Source organism: Acipenser ruthenus, chromosome 4 (assembly GCF_902713425.1).
Source record: "Acipenser ruthenus chromosome 4, fAciRut3.2 maternal haplotype, whole genome shotgun sequence".
NCBI lineage: Eukaryota > Metazoa > Chordata > Actinopteri > Acipenseriformes > Acipenseridae > Acipenser > Acipenser ruthenus.
Window position 1 is genome coordinate 33,385,713 of NC_081192.1, and position 22,233 is coordinate 33,407,945.

Here is a 22,233-nt window from a genome sequence, read left to right on the forward strand (position 1 = left end):
AGAATCCATTCCCAACATAGGAGGCTTGTTGCTAGGGAGCTGACGTCACTGCCCTGTGATTTCTGCTAGTGCACTGCTGTCACATGTGAACATCTCGTTGGCTAAAATAAAAACTGCTTCAGCAAATAGATCTTTAATTTACTTTGTGTTATTGTGCAATGCGTGTGTATATGATAACAGTACGATATTAATGCTTTGTTTTTAATTGTTTTGTATATTGTTGTTTGTGATGTGCAGTACGAAATAAAACAAACAGTAATTCTAAGTGCCTCTGTATATTGCAGGTAAGGCATATGCAGTTAGACAGTAAAAATGGGGCGTCAACTCCAGGACCACGATATATCCGAATCCGCAGTACAGCAAGGGGCGATATAATGAGGGGTGGGTGTATTATCAAAATGAAACCATGAGGTACAGTTAAAAGCATATTGTTTAAATTCAATACTTAACTTCCCAATGTACGCAGTGCTCACACAGACCATGCTTAGTTTACGCCTCATGCAGACAGTTGGGTCATTGGGTCACGGACGATAATTATGATTACAGTGCTCCCTCGTTATAACGCAGATCTCGGGGGGACAGTTCAGTTTGAAGTGACAGACAAGCAAACTAAGTGCAAGAATGAGAGCGGGTCGGGCGAGGGGAAGAGGGAATGGGCTTGCCCCAGGTTCAGCTGCCGGAGCGGGGCTGAAGCGTCTCGTCTCCTGGAGAAAGCTGCAGCTCCTCTCGCAGCAAAAAAGTAAATACATTAGGAAAAATAACCGCGTAATAGGCCTAATGTTTATTTAGTTAGAAAACAAATGCTGAATATGATGTCTGTGTTATAAAGTGCCAGCGCAGCTTTTCTTCAGTTCAGATACTTTATCAAAAGGGAGAAACAGAAGTTAGACTGAGAAGTTGTTTACAGTTTGAACACCGGTACAGTATTTACTGTAGAAATACTGCATGAATCACTAGTATAGGGAATTGGGGAACATGCTGTAGGAGCGTTATATCCGAGGTGCGTTATAATCGAGAGCCTTATAGCGAGGGAGCACTGTATCGATAATCATTTTTCAACGCAATACAATTATCGTGATTAAATCGATAAACAATTATTGTTTCAACCCTAGAAAGCGCCCATTTTGCCCACTAAAGGCAAAATTCACAAGGAATGGTTCTTAAGAGGACCTTCCTGCAATGGTATCATGCTGGTAGCAGAATTCCATGAGAACCATGAAAGGCTCGAGTGTTTGCCTCTCCAATCCAAGTCAGTCAGATAATTTATAATGTATCAGTTATACTGCATGGGCGTTTATGGCCGATACAGTTAAAGCACGTTCCAACTAATTTAAATAATCAACTGATCAGGTTTAGTTCACATTTCTGAAAACCCCACACAGATTAAAGTGAGTTACCTCATCATATCGATACATCATCTTGAGCCCACGGCAGGACTTGTGCTTCTCCACATGGCGGAGAGCACACTCCAAACAGAACACAACGTTCTCATTCTCCTGAACGACCTACACAGGAAAATGAGACAACAGTTAAATACCACATGATCACATTTATTCTGTAAAAAAGGTTGATCTCCATTTCCTGTTAGACACCATAGCAAGTAAATGCACGACACTTTAAGCCGATCTCAGTTCACTGTGATCAAATACTATCCCAGGGGGCAGAATGTAAGGACATCAAGTAAAATCATACACATCTATCTGTATCATTATCTGTATCTGTATGGAGTGTGGCAGTAAAATTGTTAATTTTTAATGACCACCAGTAATGGCAGCTGAGTACCAAATGTGAAGAAAACTTGTGTACTGTCTATAGAGCAGAAACCTGCAGTCACATAACCTCAATGGGGTAGCTATACTAGGTGAAAGGTCAACATAATGGTCATCAAGGTTCGATATTAACCATGGTCCGGCGGCGGTAGCGATCGCAGTTTGGCCTGTTATGAAGCACCACAGACCCGACTGGGCCGGTTACATTTTTCAACTGTATAATGTATATAGTATAGTGCACATGGCTTCTGTTTTCATGAACCCAGGAAAATGGGCCAGTATGCCAAAAAGCTGAAATAACTAATTTACAAACCAGAACTACTGTTTATTATTAGGATTATAATAATTCAGTTAACCTTTTAACATTGCTGTGACCATATGGTAACAGCTTGGATGCGGTTTTCCTCATGAAAAAATGAGTATTACATTTACATTTTCACATATACATTTTCAAATCTTGAATATAGTATTGTCTTTTTCTGACAAGCCCACCAATGTTTTTAGATGATCTTTAGGGAAGCTGCTACCATCAGGCCCAGAAATATCTAGAACGTTACTACCATGAGCACTCTGTTGAGCTGAAAGAGCTCCAAACAGGCAGCTTTTCTGTGCACTATCGTCCAACAGAGTGGCCAGCATGGTCCCAGAGTCCAAGCACAGTCCAAGATAGGCCCTCTGGGAAGACGTGAGCTGGCTCTTCACATGATTCACCATAAGGCCCAATTGTTGAAGAAGTTCCGTGTGGGCCACTGCTGGGCACAAATTAGCCAGGTCGCCCAGATAATTGAGTACTGATGCCTTCGAGTCTCAATGGGGCCAACCGGCAGAAACTGGGGACGTGCTGTCGGACTCCACGTCCTCAGGACGGGAACGCCAGCTCCTGTTCACCGACCTCCTCAGAGCCGTCGGGTGAAATTGCGGGGGGCGGGGGGGCGGAGCGGGAGTGGGGATACAGGAGAGACGGTAGGCTAGCCATCAAAAATAAATGTTTGCCTGCGTATTTCGGCTTGTTCTAAAGCACTTGAAAGGACTTGGAAGACTTAGTCTTCCTTATTCTGAGCAATGCTGGCCCAAAAGTAAAACCCAGAGAAAGAGGGCCTTCCATAATAACTACCTTTGCCTGCTCAGAGCATCTGGTCTCTGCTGCCCAGACCTGCCTCCTAATGGCCCTCTTTAGGGATTTTAGTCCTATAAGTGCACTTATGAAACCCTGAAGGAGAGGCCATAGTAAGCACAGTGTTACTGTATATACTGTAGATAACACACACCAGATGGTACCAAAAAATAAGACAAAAATAAAAAAATGCCACCAGCACACAAATTCGGTACTGTCTGTGCTCAGCATTAAGAATGAGAGCCGAGGTACAAAAAAAAAAAAAAAAAACATCAATTCAACTAGTAAATGGTAGCGAGCAAGCACACCAAGTAGCCTTCACCTCACAGCAAGCCTGCCACATGATTTAGAGAAGCTGCAGAATGGAAGTCAGAGCCCAGGGTCCCCAAGCAATAAAAATTGAAAAAATGTGCAAATACAGGTTAAAGGTTAAACATATTTTATTGTTATGACCAATAAGCAGTTAAACTAATAAATACAGAGGGTTTAGGTTTTTGAATACAGTTTTAAAGACACTGACCATGGAAAGGTAACATAAGTGGAGGCACATCTGACACCGCCTCTCCGACGTCTCCAGTGCAAGCCACTTTCGAGGCTTTTTCTTCCCGTCCAGCGTTAACTGGTTGTTGTCAAGACTTCCGTAGCGAGCCGTGGAGAGAAGGCCTGCCTCATACAGCTCCTGTCGTTCTTTCAACTCTATATCCCTGGGAGAAAACAGGTACAAAGAAGGTGGCGAGACATTAAACACCCCTTAATGACACCCCTGACATGTCTACATCATCATGTTCATGAGGTTAAAAAATGACTATTGCCATTACCCACATTATAAGCAAATATGTGTAGAATGTGTCCTGAGGGCATCAGATGATTCTTAATGGTTAGGTTTAGGGTTAGGTATTGGGTTTGAGGTTAGGTTTTAGGGCTGGGGTTGGGTTTGGATTAGGGACAGGGTGACTTGATAGAGTTGCCGAGCTCTGGAAGTGAAAGGTGGGAGTAACTGGCAAATGCCCTAGAATCATCTATTGCCCTCAGGACACTTTCTAGGGGATATTCCTTTATGCTACGCTGCCACAATGCTGTGTGAAGCAAAAAGCTGCTTGTTACCATGGCAACTCACCACACTGGGGAGTCCCTTTCTGAAGGTGTTGCTATGGTAACCACAGCTTGGTGAGGCACCTACTGGATTTGAAGCAGTTCGAATTCGTATGATTTAATTTTTTTCAAAAACATCTTTAGTTGAATCTGATATTATATGTGACCTGAGAAAAATAAGTTTTACAGTAAGATCCCAAGAAGAAAAATGTTCAATTGTTAAGGACGGCAGAAAACTAGCTTTGGAGATTTTGAAGAAAGACGGTAAACAAATGCGGCAAGGAGTGCATAAAATGGCAGGCAGCGCTGTGAACAAACTATTGTCGGCCCTGTTTCCTTCTTTCAACTAATAAGGCAGTTTCATCTCTTAAATGGTACAACTGTCAATTTCTTGCCACGACATGACTAAGGCCCTGTGAAAATCGCAGAATCTTCCTTTAAAATTCACGACAGGGTCACGGGTAAAGTATTTCGCGGAATGTGCACGGAAATATGTTATAAATTACGTGTACAGATTTTTTTTTTTAAAAAACAGCAAATATACAGATAATTGCACTGACATCAAAATTAACATCAAAGTTATTCAAGCACTTTACAATAGCTTGTGAAACGGTGTTGTAATTAACAGCCTGGAGGTAAAGTGTATCTGCAAGGACAGCTTTCAGTTCTAGTACGTCAGGTGCATGTTCACCATTTAGGTCTTGCAAAAGAAATACAATGTGTAACCCATACTGATCTTGGGCATCTGTTGACTCGTCAGTGTGACCACTGACAAGCTACCAGACTGTTTTACCAATTCCATAATCTCCTGCTTGTGATACTCAGCAGCTTTAGGTAAGTATTCACGTCTCAGCTGGACTGATGAAGGAATCGGTCCACCATTTGCTACACACTGAAGAATTTCTGTAACTTTTGGTTGTCCAATTTTTCAAAAGGGATATTTGCGCAAACAAACCCTCTGTCAGGTCAAAATTTAATAAGTGGACTTTTGGAATATGGAAGTCACCGTTTTTTGTTTCTTTGCTAGTAAAGCAGTCACAGTACTGCTCTGGATTTCCGCCTTTCTCCTTTGGTGAATACTTTAGCCTTTTTAGAGACATCCATTTTCTTGTTTATAGTCACATGACAATCACTGCACAGCACTGTGTGCATGGCGAATATTACACACAGGCACACAGCAGCTGTACAGTTTGGTTAATGTGATTTTTTTTTGTATGAAATTATTTTTATTTCTGAAGAATATTGTAAAAGTCGCGGTATTGGGCTAATTTCACCGCCCGTGAAATCGCGATTTTCACAGTCCCTAGACATGACAAGTTGCTTTTTTTTTTTTTTAATTAATGATTTTGTGATATTGTATTTGTGTCTTTATAGCAAATGTTCCACGCTGGTGTCACATAATGACTTGTAGAACTAAATAATCTGTGGTTAAGTTTCTGATTTGCGTATTGATTATAAAAACTGTGTCCTTTAAGTGTGTTGTGTTGTTTACAGTGGTAATGTTGCTTTTTTTAATTGATGGTGGTATATTTTACACAGCGACTGCAGTCTATTTGAATGCATTAAAATGCTCTCAGCAGAGGCATATATAAAATTAGCTGATTAAAGTGCATTTACTCTTCGTACGTTAGTCACTGAGTGGGGGGGGGGGGGGGGGGGCAATAACTATTTAGTGATTTGTGCCTCACCTGTCAATAAAGTCACGAGCCGCCACTGATTATTTAAATGTAACCTTGAAATGGTGTATTCCCAGAGTGAAAGGTGTTGCTGTAGTATGAAGCCTCTATGATCAATGTTGTAAATGGATTTTCATTTGTATTTTAAAAATTGTATTAATTACCTGAGCTCTTGCAGAAGTGAAGAGATTGTACTCAAAATCTGTCCATTCTCCCGTTTGGACTCCGCTGTTGCGATCTGGTACAGCAGTTTCTCCATCGAAAAGGGCTTAGCTATACGTCTGCATTTTAGGTACTACAAAAGATAGAGATGATACAACATTAATTTTAGATAACACTTATAGGGGGAGATGGGGTGTTTGGCCTAAAGCTTTCATTTGAGGACATTAATCAAGTCAGAGACTCAAGACAGAGACACTATCCAAAGTCAACAGTAAAAGTGTCAGGTACGATTGACTCCTGTTTTTAATATGCTGTGATTTTCCTTAGTTTGGAAATCTCTGCCATGACCACATTTGGTCAGAAGCAAATATATTGAAAATGATTGCATTAAACAGCAAAGCCACTGCAACCTGTTGCACAATTAAGAGGTTTAATGATGTTTCAATAAAGAACTTGATTCAGCTAAACAAATAGGTTACTTATAAATGTTAAAGTGAGTGATTTATTACAGGGTTTTTTCAAAATAAAAAACAAACATTAGTTTTGTTTTGTTTTTTTAACAGATGATCCAATAACTAAAAACATTGAAAACAAAAAGGCACAACTTATATTCAAATTAGAACACTTCCGATTATTAAAATAAATAAATAAATAAATAAATAAATAAATAAATAAATAAATAGACTTGAGTTCTTAACAACTGAAAAGACTATGCGTGCGTTCACATCAGATGTCCCTTTAACATTGTAATAAAAAAAACACTATATTTTAACAGAAGTAATTAATATCTGAACTATGGTTGTTCCTTACTGTTAACATTTTTATGCCCAAAAGCAAAGCAAAACATTTGAATTAATCTCACAACCTGACTAATTTAACTATCGTACACAATTCAGATTCTTTTTATATAATATTGCCACATAATCCAAACACAACATGCTTTGAAACAAAATAAGGTTTAAAAAAAACAAACAAAAAAAACAAAACAACGTATTACCTTGATTTTTAAATCAAGAAAAGGAATACAATATGCCTACTTCTGATTTGGCTTGTCTGACTCGAATGTAACCCTAACCCTTCACTCACACACTGATGGTTTTAATGCAAGCCAGCAACAGCAGACTTCAAACTGGGTTCTTTATTGATGCATTGATTCACCATTATGTAATAGAAACTCAGGAAATTTAAGGACAGGTGATCCATAATCGATGCATCGATTAATTGTTGCACCCCATTATATATATATATATATATATATATATATATATATATATATATATATATATATATATATATATATATATATAATGGGGTGCAACAATTTTGCAACAATGTATTTTGCTCAAAAGAGCCAACTTCCCAATGTTTCAGTATGTTATTTATTTATTGGATCGTGCAGTGACTCAGGAAACACTGCATTGTTTGTAATCAAACGGTGACTGCACCACTGCATTGTGCAGGTATTTTTTTTGTGTTCTCTGTTAGTAAAAATTTGTTTCAATAAAGTGAATACACATTCACTGAATACATACGGAGTATAGCAGTGTTACTGTGTGATATGCATGTAGAAGGAGTGGGATTGCGACGCGGCGCTGTGAGGAGGAGGAGGGGGGGGGGGGGGGGGGGGGCTTGCGGAACTTTGCATCTCTGCTTATTGAAAAACTGAGATTTGCATCACAACTGAAAATAAGTAAGCCACAGATGCTTAAATACAGTGCAATGTCATTTTAATTCAAAGGACATTACACGTAACCCCGCACAGCATTTAAACTAGGCACCTTCACAAGATGATCGCTTTTCAAGTATACTGTAGTAAAATAGGATTCTGCGGCCTTGAGTAAACATAATCGTGACCGTATAACAAGTTGTTTATCCATGAGGACTTGTTTTGATTGTTTTGATGTATTGTCCTCAGTGATTGAGCACCAATGACATTTGTATACTGTATTTAAACTGCTGACGCGTGGAGGCGCTTTTGCAAATTGTAATGTGACGTGGCCGAGGGCAGTGTAAATGATCAGGCTGGAGTCTTGATTTACAGTTTGCTTTTATTGGGGAAACAACCACTAATAAAACAAACAAACAAAATAAACCTAGCTTTCACTTTGAGCACTAAGTAAACAATACTTGTGTGGTCAATAATGGGCGGTCCGTGTGCATGAATGCGGGAACTCATGACATCTAGTGGTCAACCCATTACACTGCAGGGACCAAAGCTTAAATTCTCAAACTAACATACTGATTCAGCAGCACTTCACCACAATCATATCGGTCTGTATAATATCTATATATATATATATATATAGACACACACACACACAATGTACAATATTTATTTCCTTCTGATTTCTACAGGTCATGGAGAACAATGATTTACAATTCCATTAATGAAATCCACAAAATCCTTGCTGAGACTAATGGTTCTTGTTCAGCTATATACAAATGCACTGTATTATACAATCATGGGCACACATTTCCCTCATCGCACAGTGAGGCACCTCTTTACTGCCTCCACCATTGTATGAATTGGCACGTAGGAGAAATTCAACACAATGTCTGCCAAGAAAATGTGAATAAAGGCTGGAAGAGCTTGTTGTAACATACACAGGGTAACACAGAGATTTTTCTTCTGCACATGAATCCTGTCTTCCTCTACTACAGCAGAAGCATTTACGAGTCTCGGAACTGGAAGCCAAGCCCTCATTTTGTATAATGCTGTTGGTGCCCATCTCCATGAACCAAAAACTTCTGCCTCTGTTACTTTTGCTTAAAAAAAACATGATGTACCCCAGATTAACTATTTCAGGCTTGCATTAATGTGCTCTGTGTCAAAAAATGTATGGGGGTGTGTTCGTTTGTATAGAATATTAAATAATCTCTTGCAAGACAGTCAAACCATTGCGTACTGAAGAAAAGTCCTCTTAGCACGCTATACCACGCAACCTGCTCTGGACAATGGAAACAGTGGGCCCAAACAAACTTTATCCTAAAAAAAACAAATAAGAAACAGTCTACCAAGTACAAAACCATGATAGGTCACATGTACTGTTAGATTTTGCCAGAGGAGTTTTCATAACACTGAAAAGTCAAAGTGTCCAGCTTAAATCATTTAGAAGATATTACAAGTAGTAGGTGCGGTGGTGGAGGGCTTGCAAACCAAGACAAGCTCCCCTTACGACAATTAATCAAAATGCATTTCCCTAAAAAAGCTCATGAGTTAAGAATGGTAGGTGTGCTATAAAGTCCTGGGTCATGTGTTGACCTTGTATCTATTTCTAAACACCCACCTTCGCAGCCTCATATCCTAGGTTCATCCAGTGGGTGGTAGCAAAGTGCACAGTTTCGGAAACATTGTACCCACAGCACACTTTAGACACAAAGGTTCCCGGGAAAGAGACAATGAACTCTCCGCTCTTCTGGACTGTACGATACACCTTAATTCCTTCCCGAATCAGCACCTCCGGGGAGATCTACACGCACATACAAGTACAAGGGTTAATGCTGATTGCAATGTGTTGTGTATGTAAACTCCCTGTAGATTTGTCACATTAACAAATTATACATTGGATACAATTTAATGGGGGATACAGTATGCATTATTATTAAATTATTAAGAAACCAACATGCAGTTATCAGAAACTGAGGATTCCTGAGTCACCCTCTAAGCACTAGAAACAGACAATTCCAAAAGATAAAGTTTTGCATCGACTTTTTTTATCCTCTCAGCGTCACAACAGCATTACAACAGGGCGTGCATTCAATCTGCCTGATAGCATTTTTTTTTTTTTTTTATTTTTTTTTTTACATTTGGTTTTAGTTGCTGTTAATAAGGCACAAGGATGGATGACTGCAAGTTACGCAAGGAACAAGGTTATTTGAAAATCTATATAATTCTGTAAAATCTAAATTGATATGTCCCAGTACCGAAACACTGTGACATATAAATTAAATTCCAACACCTATTTATTGTTCACTGTGGAGAACATTAATAAGAATTCAGCTTCAATTCTGACTGCTGTAATAAATTTGGTAACGATGCAGTTTTATGGTACAATGCAGTCATTATCTATAAATGTTGCTACAACTTCGGTGTCGGATTAAAAATAAATAAATAAATAAATAAATAAATAAATAAATAAATAATAAAAAAAAGGATTCAGAATTGGTGAATATGACACAAGGAGTATTGAAATTATAGCAGCCAGGTATTAAAGAGAGCCCATATATTTGTGTCAGCTACAATTAAACAGTGGCCTGGCCTCTGGCTTGTATGGATTCCAAATCGATGAGGGGTTTTACTTTTTTAAATTAAAAGGGACATCCAAATAATGGATCTGTCTGTATGCCGGCACCTTCAGGGTTTCTTACCATGATGCTGCTTTCAAGCATCTCCAGCCCTGGAGTCCCATTGGCCTGCAGCAGAGTGTGCACCACTTTGTCAAGTTTTTTGTTCTCCTCAGCAGGAATGCAATACCTATGGGGCAAACACAAGACTCAGTATCAAGCGTACAAGCTGTCATTTATGTGACCTCCCGACGGGCACCGGAAGGCTCTGGGGTTTTAATAATACTAATACTAATACTAATACTAATAATAATAATATCTATTTTTATATAGCGACTTTCATAGTGGGCCACCATCACAAAGTGCTTTACAGAGGTAGGCTGTGAACTGTGCATTATATGCAGAGTCACTTACAATAGGACATTGATTTACATCTGATCTGCAGGATGGAGCACAAGGAGGTTAAGTGACTTGCTCAGGGTCACACAGTGAATCAGTCAGTGGCGGAGGTGGGCTTTCAACCAGTGACCTTCTGGTTACAAGCCCTGGACTTTAACCACTGGACCACACCGATTCCTTTGACTGAGGACTTTGATTCCAGGTCCTTGTGTAGAACACTAGAGTCAAAAATCACTGGCTTATTTTTCGACCAATAAAGGCTGTTGACAAAAAGGATAATGGATGAGCATTGGTGCAACATAGACACCCCAAACAGTGGATCATCATCAAAAGCTGTACAATATTGTTCATTCAAAAACACTTTTAAAAACATCTTGCATGAAAAAATTCACATTTAATATTAAAAGACGATCAAAAGGGTTTAGATTTCAAAACATAAAGCATATTATCTAATATTTCACATCAGAGTCCGCCAGCCCCCTGAGGTGATTGCTCTCTCTCCATCTGGTCGCAAAATGTAAAAAGGTGCTACCTACCTTTCCCCATTCTTTTCTATCAGTCTCTCAGCCTTTGTCTTTCCATTGGCTGGGCTAGTTGAGCAGCTTTGAGGCAAGGTTTTAGAGGTTGGGAATAGGGTTTTTACTAGGGTTAGGTGGGCAGGAGACTGTTTAAGTGACAATGCACCACCTAACCATGTCAATGGTCCACCAGGGAGGCAGTGTTTGTAACCTGCTTTACACAGCTGAGACAAGATGTGTCCTGTTGTTGGTTTCTAAATCACCATGGCAACCATACCTGGACTGTTGTGGATATTACCTTTAAACCCCCTCTCACTGTCACACTCCAAGTGCGATAGAGTGTTTCTAATGCAAAGAAACAAACAGGAGTACACACAGTATCACATTATTATTTTGTGAAATTATCGCACAGCTAGGTGGTTGCCTAGCCACACACCTAACAGTGTGCTTATTTCACAACACTACATACTTTGCTATGACTCTTTTTTTTGTTTGTTTTACCCTATATGGTGTGTTTATGAATTAACCTGCATATTTAGTAAGAAATTACTATTCCAGCAGAAAAAAATACCGACCTAGAGCTTTATGTAATTTCAAAATGTTTAGTAAATATTTTAGAGTCCAAATAAAGTCGTGACTTGCAATTATTTCTGTTTTTTTGTAAAATGTCTCAACTTCTACTTTGCACAGCTGCTATATCCAATTCAGGGCAATCAAAGCAGCAAGTAGCGGTAGCAGGTGATGAGCAACCAGGTTTTAGACCAAATGCAACAACGGAAATGTATGGGTTAGTGCTCTACATGGACCACCATTCATTTTATTGTCCATTTTCTATGGCATCCATTTGACCAGTGTCAATGCTCTGCCCTCCTCCTCTCCTTACTGCAGCAGTACCATTGAGTGGCAAAGAGAATTTAGAATCGTACGGTATGGAATGTTCAAAGAGGTTCTATTAACATCAGACCGAGGGTCAATGACAAGTGTAATTGTTCCACTCGTAATTAATTGCAATTACAATGCAACTGTGGTTAAACCTTGGCACACCTGCGTAATTGTAATTATACCATATCATTGATTACAGTTCAATTACGCATTAATTTGTCATTCGATCGTTATTCTTATTTTCAACCACTTTTGGTAACCCCCCCATTTGTTTGAAAAAAATAAAAATAAAATAAGTGATCTAGTATGTTTCTGTATTTGTACCTGTGATTGTTGCTGGGTTATTTAGAATAAATGGAGTAAATATGTTTGTGTTTACTTGTTTGTTACTTTTTAGTGTAATTGTAATTAATTGTAACTACTACAGCATAATTGTAACTAATTTGAACACAATATCATTAGAATTGTAACTGCAATTCAAAAGAACAATGATGCTGTAATTGTAAATTAGAATTGACCTCAGGTCTAGTTCATACTTTTATTGGCACAAAATTGAGCCACAGCTTCAACTCGTGGTACTACCTGTGTAAATACATTACACATAAATACATTACCGACATAATTATCTTGCGTGATGATATAAAATATCTAGTTCTCTATATCTTTATGAAAAAAAAAATTGCCAATAGGCCAAGATGATTATCTTGGGATAGTTTATACAGATGAACATAAGTACAAGTGCCTCTATCCCCCCCAGCGTCCAGGGATACTCATCCCTCACTGGGGATAAGAAAACTTGAGAGATATATAGGAATAGACCAGCATGCCTCGGAGGCCCATCCTACACTTTGTTATAATGCACCCTTGTGGCAAGCCCAGATCACTGGTGTTAATCAGATCCTTGTCGCTCACGTTGTCCCACATAGGAGGTGACCCAGGGGAGGTCTTCACTCCTAGGGGTCCTTCTTAATGTATCCTGCTCAGTAGGGTTATGGGAATTTCATCATTTGGCACAACATCCTTGAGGCTTTTACTTTTTTTTATACAGCTGTGTCCAAAAGTTTTGCATCACCCTATAGAAATCTATCTAATTTAGCTTCATAAAGTCAAATGAAACCTGCTGAATAATGTTACATTAACATATTTAATTACATACCACTTTGTAGTTTTCCCACATACTTAACAAAAAACAGATTTCGAAATATCACGTTTGTTCAAAAAGTGAATTTCTTTCTTTTTTCTTTTTTTTTTTAAATGTCTAACATGAAATACTCTACTACTATTATGGCATCCGGTAGACACTTGATATCACTTTGTACTATCTATCTATCTATCTATCCATATAAAACAAGATAAGACTTTGTAACATCTGCCTCGGTAGCAGTTACACAGGATAATGAATCACAGGACTGTATACATACCAAATGCAATCAGCACCAGTGTGTGAATAATCAATGTATGGAAGGCAGTTTTGGTCCCGAGACCAGCATGAGGTAGAAAAGACCATGCCAATGTTCAGCCAGGGAATGGTCACTCCTAGAAAAAGAAAACAAACCAATTAGAATATACACAGTACATTTTTAAATGTATCATATTCCTTTGAATTTAAGTCACACTTTTTGAATGTTTTGCTTCTCAAAATTAGCCTGCGTCTTAAATTCGAGTGCAGCGTAGTGATACGTGTATTAATATTGCCAACAAAAAACGTGACTACCCGAGTACACAAACAGCAACGTGACTGACTGCCAAGAAAAGACGAACAAAGAAGTCACTGCCCAAATACACAAGCAGCAACGTGACTTACTGCCAAGAAAAGACTAACCAAAATGTTACTGCCCGATCTCAAATCATCCATGTCATACAGGCAGCCATTTTCAAAGCCGCGTTATTGGCTTCCTGAGGAACTCTAAGAGAAGTTTTTACAATTTCAGCGTTTCCAACAAACAGTACCAGCTTGGACAGATCGGAAATGCTGATCAGACCCTTATATTTTTCGACATGCCAAGCAATACCACAGTTCACAAATTGATAGAAAAAGAGGTGTGAGTAATCACGACTGGAAATGAGAAGCAGCGCATAACTGTAATGCTGTGTGATAGCAGACGGCCGCAAACTGTCTCCATATGCGAAATTGAGATTGTATCTTTCTAAATGCATATTTATTTGATGTTTTATTTTTTCCTCAAATTGAGGGTGGGAAATTTGGTCTGCGTCTTAAATTCGAAGGAATACAGTATTTATTTGACTTTATTCGTTGCCTTCCCCTTGGTAAGTAATGCTGCAGCAGGTTTTAGCCTTGCCATTTGAGTTCTGAGCGTATGGTTTTTGTTTTAAGTTGGAGGTTCTACAGTTAGTGGTGTTCATACCATAGGGTTAGGTTCTACCATGTACTGTGTAAAAAGTTTCCAACCCTTGACTATAAGCATTTCCAATAGCTTTCTTTTTTGGAGAAAAAGTGCAGCCTCTCATGACTATTTTTGATTACAGTGCATTTCATAAGACCTGCCAACATTCCTCTCGCCTGCCAGCAGTTTAAATGAGGGGTGCTGGCCTTTAAATGAAGGGACACATGGCTGAAATTACTGTAATTCAAAGCAAGATTTACAAAAGGTCCCTGTGGGGCTGAAGAAAATTTGAAGTTCTAAAAGGAGGACGTCCCGTGTAATGAGGAACAGTCAAGAGGCTTAGTTTCACTCAGAGTGGAGCTGAGGAAAAGGAAAAAGGCTTGTTTATGGTCCTTTTGAAATCTTACAGAGTAGATCCTAGCCTTGAAATGTTATACCAAAGTTTTGTCTCATGAGAGATTTTTTAGTGCATATCACTTAATATTTCAGCAACATTCACAAGCAATCAATACCAAGTAGGGGGGAAACAATTATTATTTAGCACACCCTGCCCCTAGTTTGTCTTAAGTTTTAGGCCACACAGTTTCATCAAAACCGGATGGATCAGTCCACCCAATGCCAGTACTGTGAAGATGTAGGTCACCATGACCTATCCATTAACAAATTTGTAATAAATGGAAAATGTTCAATTGGAAAATTGTCAAATTTTAGTCACTGTGGAATGATTTTTTTTTTTTTGCAACACAAATCTGTATGCAAATGTGGTCTAATATGGTCAAGCTTATAACCCAACCAAATTACAGGGCAGGGGTCGTCATAATTCTAACCCTCAAACTTGTGCAAAGGAATGTCTTTACCGAGTCTCTGTACAATTGGATTATTTACTCATGAAGACATAGATAAAAATGAAAGCATGACATACATATGTACGCACATACTGGTGAATCCTCCATGTCCCCCTGCGTTCGGAACATGCTTCCCCTTTGGGGGGAAAGTATAGGCAGTCTTACCAGGTACAGCACCAAGATGTCGCAAGATGGATCCTGAATTATTGGGAAGGACTGTGAGGTTCCATCCATGCCTGTGGGGGAGGAAAAAACAAAACAAATACTTTAATACAAATGCAATGTCTCTGTAATTCCTCCAGGATGTTAGAAGAAACATAACAGGTACATAAAACAAATGTAAATGTAACTTTAGAACTTGTTACTTGTAATACATTTTAAAGCGCAACAAAAAACAGCAAACCTCCCCTCTATACAAAGTTTAATGTACTCAAGATGCAATATATATATATATAAAAAAGCCAAAATGTGTGTTTGAAATTAATAGGTAAATTTGACTTGTATGGAACCGTACTTTGAAAATGGCTCTGACTTGCCCACAGGGAAGCCACTTCCATGTGTGTTTGTGTCCACTTTGCCATGGTGCACGGCCACATGACAATCCTTCTGCTCCACTATCCTCCAGTACTCTTGCTGCAAGCAGAAAGAAATCATCAGTTAAAACATACTGATGTTCACTGGACACCACCTGCAAAGGAGTTTTGATTCTATCAATAAAGACCCTACATTAACCATGTGGTCTGTATCACTGATCTGGCTTGATTTTAAAACAATGTGTCCGTGAAAGGGTTAACTTTTACTAGACAAGACTGGTAATGGACCTTAATTCATTAAATCAAAAAATACAGCTGTGTACCAAACATTAAGACAACAACTGACAAGTATACTGGCACCATGCAGCTGTAACTTCACAAGTCACATGACCTCCATATGGTAGTCAATTTCATTGTCACAGACACATTTAGCAGGAAAAGTTTATATAACCCTGCAAATATGAAGTCACTACCTCATACCGACATATGAAGGTTGAGACTGTGGAGGAAGCAGCTTTGCAAAAAAAAAAAAAAAAAAAAGGTTAATTTTTCCTGTATGGAAGTCACAGAATACATATGTGTGCAAAGTATGAATAGCTCGAAGCATTAGGTCCGATACTGCCCTTTGCTAAAATCACTGGCAGTATCACCTCTGGTACCAAATTAAATTTGCTGCAACCCCAATATTAAATTGAAATGAATGTTGGGGTTTTCATTTAAATCGCATACAGTACTGATATTTTATTTATTTAAGATCTATTTAAATCTGGGACCTAGAACAAAGGTGCATAACCAAACTTAATCACAGGTCACAGTTTAACCTCATATTTATTTAATACACATACACCTCTCGTTATATCGGCCCTCGCTATACTGCGGATTCAGATATATAGCAGTCCTGGAGTTGGCGCCCCATTTTTACAGTCTAACTGCGCATGCCTTAGCTGCAATATACACATCAAACAAAAATATACAAAACAATTAAAAACAAAGCATTTAATATCGTACTGTTATCATATTACGCACGCATTGCACAATAACACAAAGCATATTAAATATCTACTTGCTGAAGTGGTTTTTATTTTAGCCAACGAGGTGTTCACTTGTGGCAGCAATGCACTAGCAAAAAAGTCACAGGACAGTGACGTCAGCTCCCTAGCAACAAGTAATTGGATTCTTTCAATGCAGCGGTTTGGGCATTTGAGAAAGGAGAGGAAGACTCATGAAATTAATTGGAGACTCAAGTTGAGGAGAAGCAATTACCCTCCGCAGTACGAATTAAAACGGCGTGCTGCTTTTTATATGAAAAATGAGAAAAGGCAAGTCAACAAAGTTTAAAAAAATAAAGAAATACTATTTACAATATATTCATAAGTGAAATGGGATTAATACACTGGGCCGAAGTCAGAAGATATACGTGCCGCGGGCCGCAGGATGCGTGCCCCTGACCTAGAATCTAAGTGGAGGAATCCCCACTGGGTCCCAAACATGCTGCACAGTTTTATAAATGAAACTCCCTTGTTACAAAAAGTGTGCATTCCTGGATAAGAAACCACCCATCACCAAACACCAAGCTGCCGTCTTGCCTTTCATTAAACAGGCAAATTAAGCTTTTATATGTTAGATAACATTTCAGGAGAGTCATTTACATGAAAGTGTTATTCCGGAGAACCGATGTATACAAAAATATGAGCTACATATGGCATGGCAACAAAGAGCAATACTGGCAACAAGCAGAGGGTGAAGCTGTAATTGAAAGAGGAAAGAATGGGAGAACAGGTTTGCTGCCTGCTTACCTCAACATCAGCTACCCCTGGCTCCTTGTTAAAGCACATGTTCATGGTGTTTCTGGCTGTTCTGTAGAATGTAGTTAACGATACCGATCTTCCCTACAAAGCAACAAATAATGTTAGCATTAGGATCATTGTATTACAGCTGTGTTTCAACTACTCAGCATTCTGTGGTGAATCTTAACTTCTTAACACCTTGTAGGACTTTCTGTATACAGTTTTCATAACGGGGGGTGGAGCAAAACAGGCAGTTACAGATTTTAAAAACCCATCAAAAATGGCTATTACTACTGAGTAGTTCACAAACAAGACAATATTTCACTTCTGTTAGAAAAGCTTGGCCTTTAAGTTCTACAGTTCTTGTTTACGGGGCGTTTGAAATCCTAGCTTTGAAATGGAATACCAAGGTTTTGTCACATGAGAGCTAATTTTTTGTGCATATCACTATTTCAGCACCATTCATCTTAAACACCACTGTGTTTAAGATAGTTTAACAAATAAAACACATTTTTAAAAGTATACAATTTAGGGTATGTCTGACTATTATGTAAAAACACAAGTCAGTATCTGATTACACGTCAAATAATTGTCTCTGATCTGGTGGTATCGGCTCCCTGTCTGGTTCTTGTTTTTACAGATCAAGGAAAAATACAGGTTCTTTTTATAGTAGTGGAATTAAACAGATCTGTTTAGAAAAGTATGTACAGTATTTATAGGTAGGGATATAATAAAAAAGTGTTTCTTTCAAAGAAAAATTACTGAACTGCATTGAACTCATGTACTGTTACAATAGCTGGAAACCATGAAACAGTTGATTTATTACTGTGCTCTCTAAATTATAAATCCTCATCTAACTACATGCTTTTAAATGGAAAGGCTGGTTTACCCATGCCATTACTTATAGTTGTCAACATTGGAAATTCATAGTCAGTGTGCTGGTATTCTTAATGCACGCTACAAATATTGTATTTATTTTTACTCTTGTGCAGTGTATGGAATACTGTACCATTGTTGTATACAAAGGAATTGATTATTATCATAACAAAAAACATATTTTTATTTTGAATGGACATTATTTACATTAGGTCCCACTTTAAAACGGATGAAAGGGAATACAGGAACTCAAAACTGCTTTTTAAATGTCACAGCAACAACCTTGCACCAGAAGACTACTGTTGGCTACTGTACCTCAAATGTGTTTAGCAAAATATGGTTACTATAAAAAAAGGCACTTAAATAACGGCAGTTTAGCTTTGTACGATGTTAACACCTCCTTAGCCTCAACAATGGGAATCTAATGTTAGTTTAGCACTGTAGCTAAAACATATAGGTAAGCAGAAAACATTGAAGCAGAAACAAAAACAAGCAATTCTGAACCTTACTTCAACCGTATTATGTAGTTTTTCTTTATTGTCCACTGACACCAAACATTAATAAATCAAGTACAAGTACGGGCCTAAATTATTCAACCTGGCAGAGACTATCTGCATTTTATTTATAAACTTGTCTGATAGGTGGTATTTAGTGGTTCAGTTTTGATATCTTAATAAAAAAATTAAAAAAGAGAGTTTTTTTTTCTCTCCTGTTGATACCTGCAAGTTGCCTTCCTACAAAAAATACACTCTTGCCTTTTTATTGTTTATTTAATTAATGGCAAAAAACCAAGGCACAAAAAACCTGATCTCATCGGAAAATCGTATAAAGCAGTAAATTGTAGGTGTAATAAAACTCCCAGAGATTATAGAACATGTGTGTGTGTGTGTGTACATATTATATATATATATATATATATATATATATATATATATATATATATATATATATATATATATATATATATATATATATATATATATTAAATGGAGCTCAGGCACCCAGTATCATGCCTCTTCTAAAGTAAAATTATATCACTTTTATACCCAAGTACTCTTAGGCTTACGTACAGTACAGCAAGGCATAGTAGGTGAGCTCGTTATCATCACGTATTACATCACGTAGTACCTACTTTATATCCCTAAAATGACAAAACCTCTTGTTGAAACACTTGTCAACTTAAAGGAGCGCTGACAGAAGTGTTCATTAGCACTAGCAACATCACTAGTCCCCCTTTTCTGCTGCTTAAGATCTTTTGGTTCTGTTTTTTTTTTTTTTTTTTTAAGTATGTAATATACAGACATCTCACGTTTTTGCTAGAGATACTTTGTGGTACCTGTTCACTTCATGTGTTGTAGTTCAAAACATAATGCTACTATCATGTATTATGCATTGTTTTTTTGTTTTTTTTACTGTATATGTATTACGCATTTCTCTGTATTTGAAGTATTATGGATTTTATTGTTGTTACTGCATCTTGTACAGCGCTTTGTGATGGTGGTCCACTATGAAAGGCGCTATATAAAATAAAGATAGATTGAGTGATTGATTGAATTATACCATATGACCAACAGCAGCAGTTGATAAAGCAAGTGAACAACCAAGCATTTATCAGACCAATAGAATGAATTACCAGTACTAAAGCTAAGAAGTGATAAAAAAAGTGGATTTTAAAGCCTTTCATTTTCTCAGTAATGTTATCGGCTTAAAAGGTTTTAGCTTAAATTCCCGCCCCATCTTATCAGCACTGTCCTTTTATATAAAATAAAATGCATCTTGCACATACTGAAAATCACATACAGTATAGTATAGTTACAACACCTACCTTATATATACATTTGTGCTGGTCACTTAGAACTCCATTATCTTTATCGTTCTCTTTCTTTTCCTGAGCAAACAGTCGCCGTCGGCCTGTTTTCAACTGAGTGTCCAGCTCTTTCAGCTTATTGCGAAAGCCATTCTTGTGCACCACGCCGTTGATGAGTCCGTTTTTGGGCTCAAACCTGGGCAGCGACTGGGAATTGTGGGTGTTCGAGTGTCCCTCCAGAGGGCCCTTTCTCTTTTCCAGGCTCTCTTTCTCAGCCAGGACCTCCTTTTCCAGCTGCCTGTGCTCCTCGGGGGACAGAGAGTCGTATGACAGTAGGTACTGGCAGTAGGCCTCCTGTAGTTTGGCCAGTCGGTCCTGGGCAGACTTGGGAATGCGCAACATGTCCGCCAGCTTGTTCCACTTCTTGAGGTCCGTCACCTGCTGCATGCCGCCCATGTCGTTGATCAGCTGGAAAAAGCGGGCCAGGTCCAGCTCACAGCCTCCTAAACGAGGGGGAGGGGGAGAGAAGAAAAAGGTCAGGATTCTATATTCACTTGAGGTACAGTTCATACAAACTTATGGTCAACTTATAGAATACACAAAACACTTTGTCAAATGCTTTGGAATGGCTGTAACAAAAATGTTGGTCTACTTGACTTTGATTTCATAGCTTTTTAATGGGCAGCAGTGTGGAGTAGTGGTTAGGGCTCTGGACTCTGGACCGGAGGGTTGTGGGTTCAATCCCTAGTGGGGGACACTGCTGCTGTACCCTTGAGCAAGGTACTTTACCTAGATTGCTCCAGTAAAAACCCAACTGTATAAATGGGTAATTGTATGTAAAAAATAATGTGATATCTTGTAAGTCGCCCTGGATAAGGGCGTCTAAGAAATAAATAATAATAATAATAATAATAATAATAATAATAATAATAATAATAATAATGTACCGTATTCCTTCGAATTTAAAACACACTTTTTAAACCATTTATTTTTACTCTGCAAGTCTGCCGTGCAGCCATATCAGAACTTACAGCGTCGGAGGACAACGCAGTTCTGAATTGCGTACAGGCCGACCTGCAGGCACCAGGCCTGCCACAGGGGTCGCTGGTGTGCAGTGAGCCAAGGACTCCCCAGCCGACCTAACCCCTACCCCGCACGGGCAGCGCTTGGCCAAATGTGCGCCGCCCCCTGGGAACTCCCGTCCTCGGTCGGCAGTGGCATAGGCTGGATTCGAACCAACGATCTCCAAGCTATAGGGCGCATCCTGCACTCCGGGTGGAGTGCCTTTACCAGATGCACCACTCGGGATTCAAACATTTTTGTTTCTCAAATATCCTGCGTCTTAAATTCAAGTACAGTATAGTAAATGCGTGTATTAAAAATCACCAACAAAAGATGCGACTACCCAAGTACACAAACAGCAACGTGACTGACTGACGAAAAAAGACGAACCAAAACATTACTGCCCGATCTCAAATCATCCATGACATACAAGCAGCCATTTTCAAAGAACCGTGATTAGCAAGCAATATCACAGTTCACAAATTGGTAGAAAAAACAGGTGTGAGTAATCACAAGAGATTAGATGAATGGCTGTGCAAATGTGTACCATATACTTCAGTGATTTGTTCATTTGGACACAAATCCACCAACTGTTTTATTATTAGGTATTATTTAAAACACCATTTGCTTGACAATTTTATTTTAATAAATCAAACGATGCTTGTACTTTAGGTAATAAATATTATGCAGGTTACACTGTTACCAAATCTCTTGAAATAGGGAAATCATTACTGTCAAACTCTGTTTAACTATGTAAATTCCACTTTACAAATATTATTTTCTTCTTGCGCGGACCTAAATTAAACACAATAAGTTGTATGCGTTTAATATTCAGTAACATGCTTCAGGCATCTTAAGCCAAACAGGAAGTGATAAAGAAGCAAAAAGCATAAGAAGAAATCCTAAAAGAATAACTTCAAAGCGTTCCAAATAAATGTCAAGACTGTGAAACTACATGTTTACAACACTTATGCATATATTGAATAGACTTTGACTAAATACAGATAAAACAACTTCACATTGTATAGTTACAGTACTACTGTACAAACACTAGGGCCTACTGTTCATCTATATTTCACAGG

At 38.4% G+C, this 22,233-nt stretch overlaps 1 protein-coding gene across 1 annotated transcript in view; it reads right to left on the minus strand.

Moving 5' to 3' along the window:
• LOC117400229 (protein Jumonji-like) overlaps positions 1-22,233 on the minus strand; it is a 163,177-nt gene that overhangs the window by 3,750 nt on the left and 137,194 nt on the right. The window contains exons 9-18 of the mRNA XM_033999844.3: positions 20,108-20,592; positions 17,416-17,508; positions 15,601-15,719; positions 15,252-15,322; positions 13,318-13,432; positions 10,182-10,287; positions 9,101-9,283; positions 5,816-5,946; positions 3,404-3,587; positions 1,398-1,505 (exon numbers count right to left, since the gene is read on the minus strand). Of these exons, the coding sequence (XP_033855735.1) occupies positions 1,398-1,505; positions 3,404-3,587; positions 5,816-5,946; positions 9,101-9,283; positions 10,182-10,287; positions 13,318-13,432; positions 15,252-15,322; positions 15,601-15,719; positions 17,416-17,508; positions 20,108-20,592 (1,595 nt within the window). The remainder of the gene's footprint in view (positions 1-1,397; positions 1,506-3,403; positions 3,588-5,815; positions 5,947-9,100; positions 9,284-10,181; positions 10,288-13,317; positions 13,433-15,251; positions 15,323-15,600; positions 15,720-17,415; positions 17,509-20,107; positions 20,593-22,233) is intronic.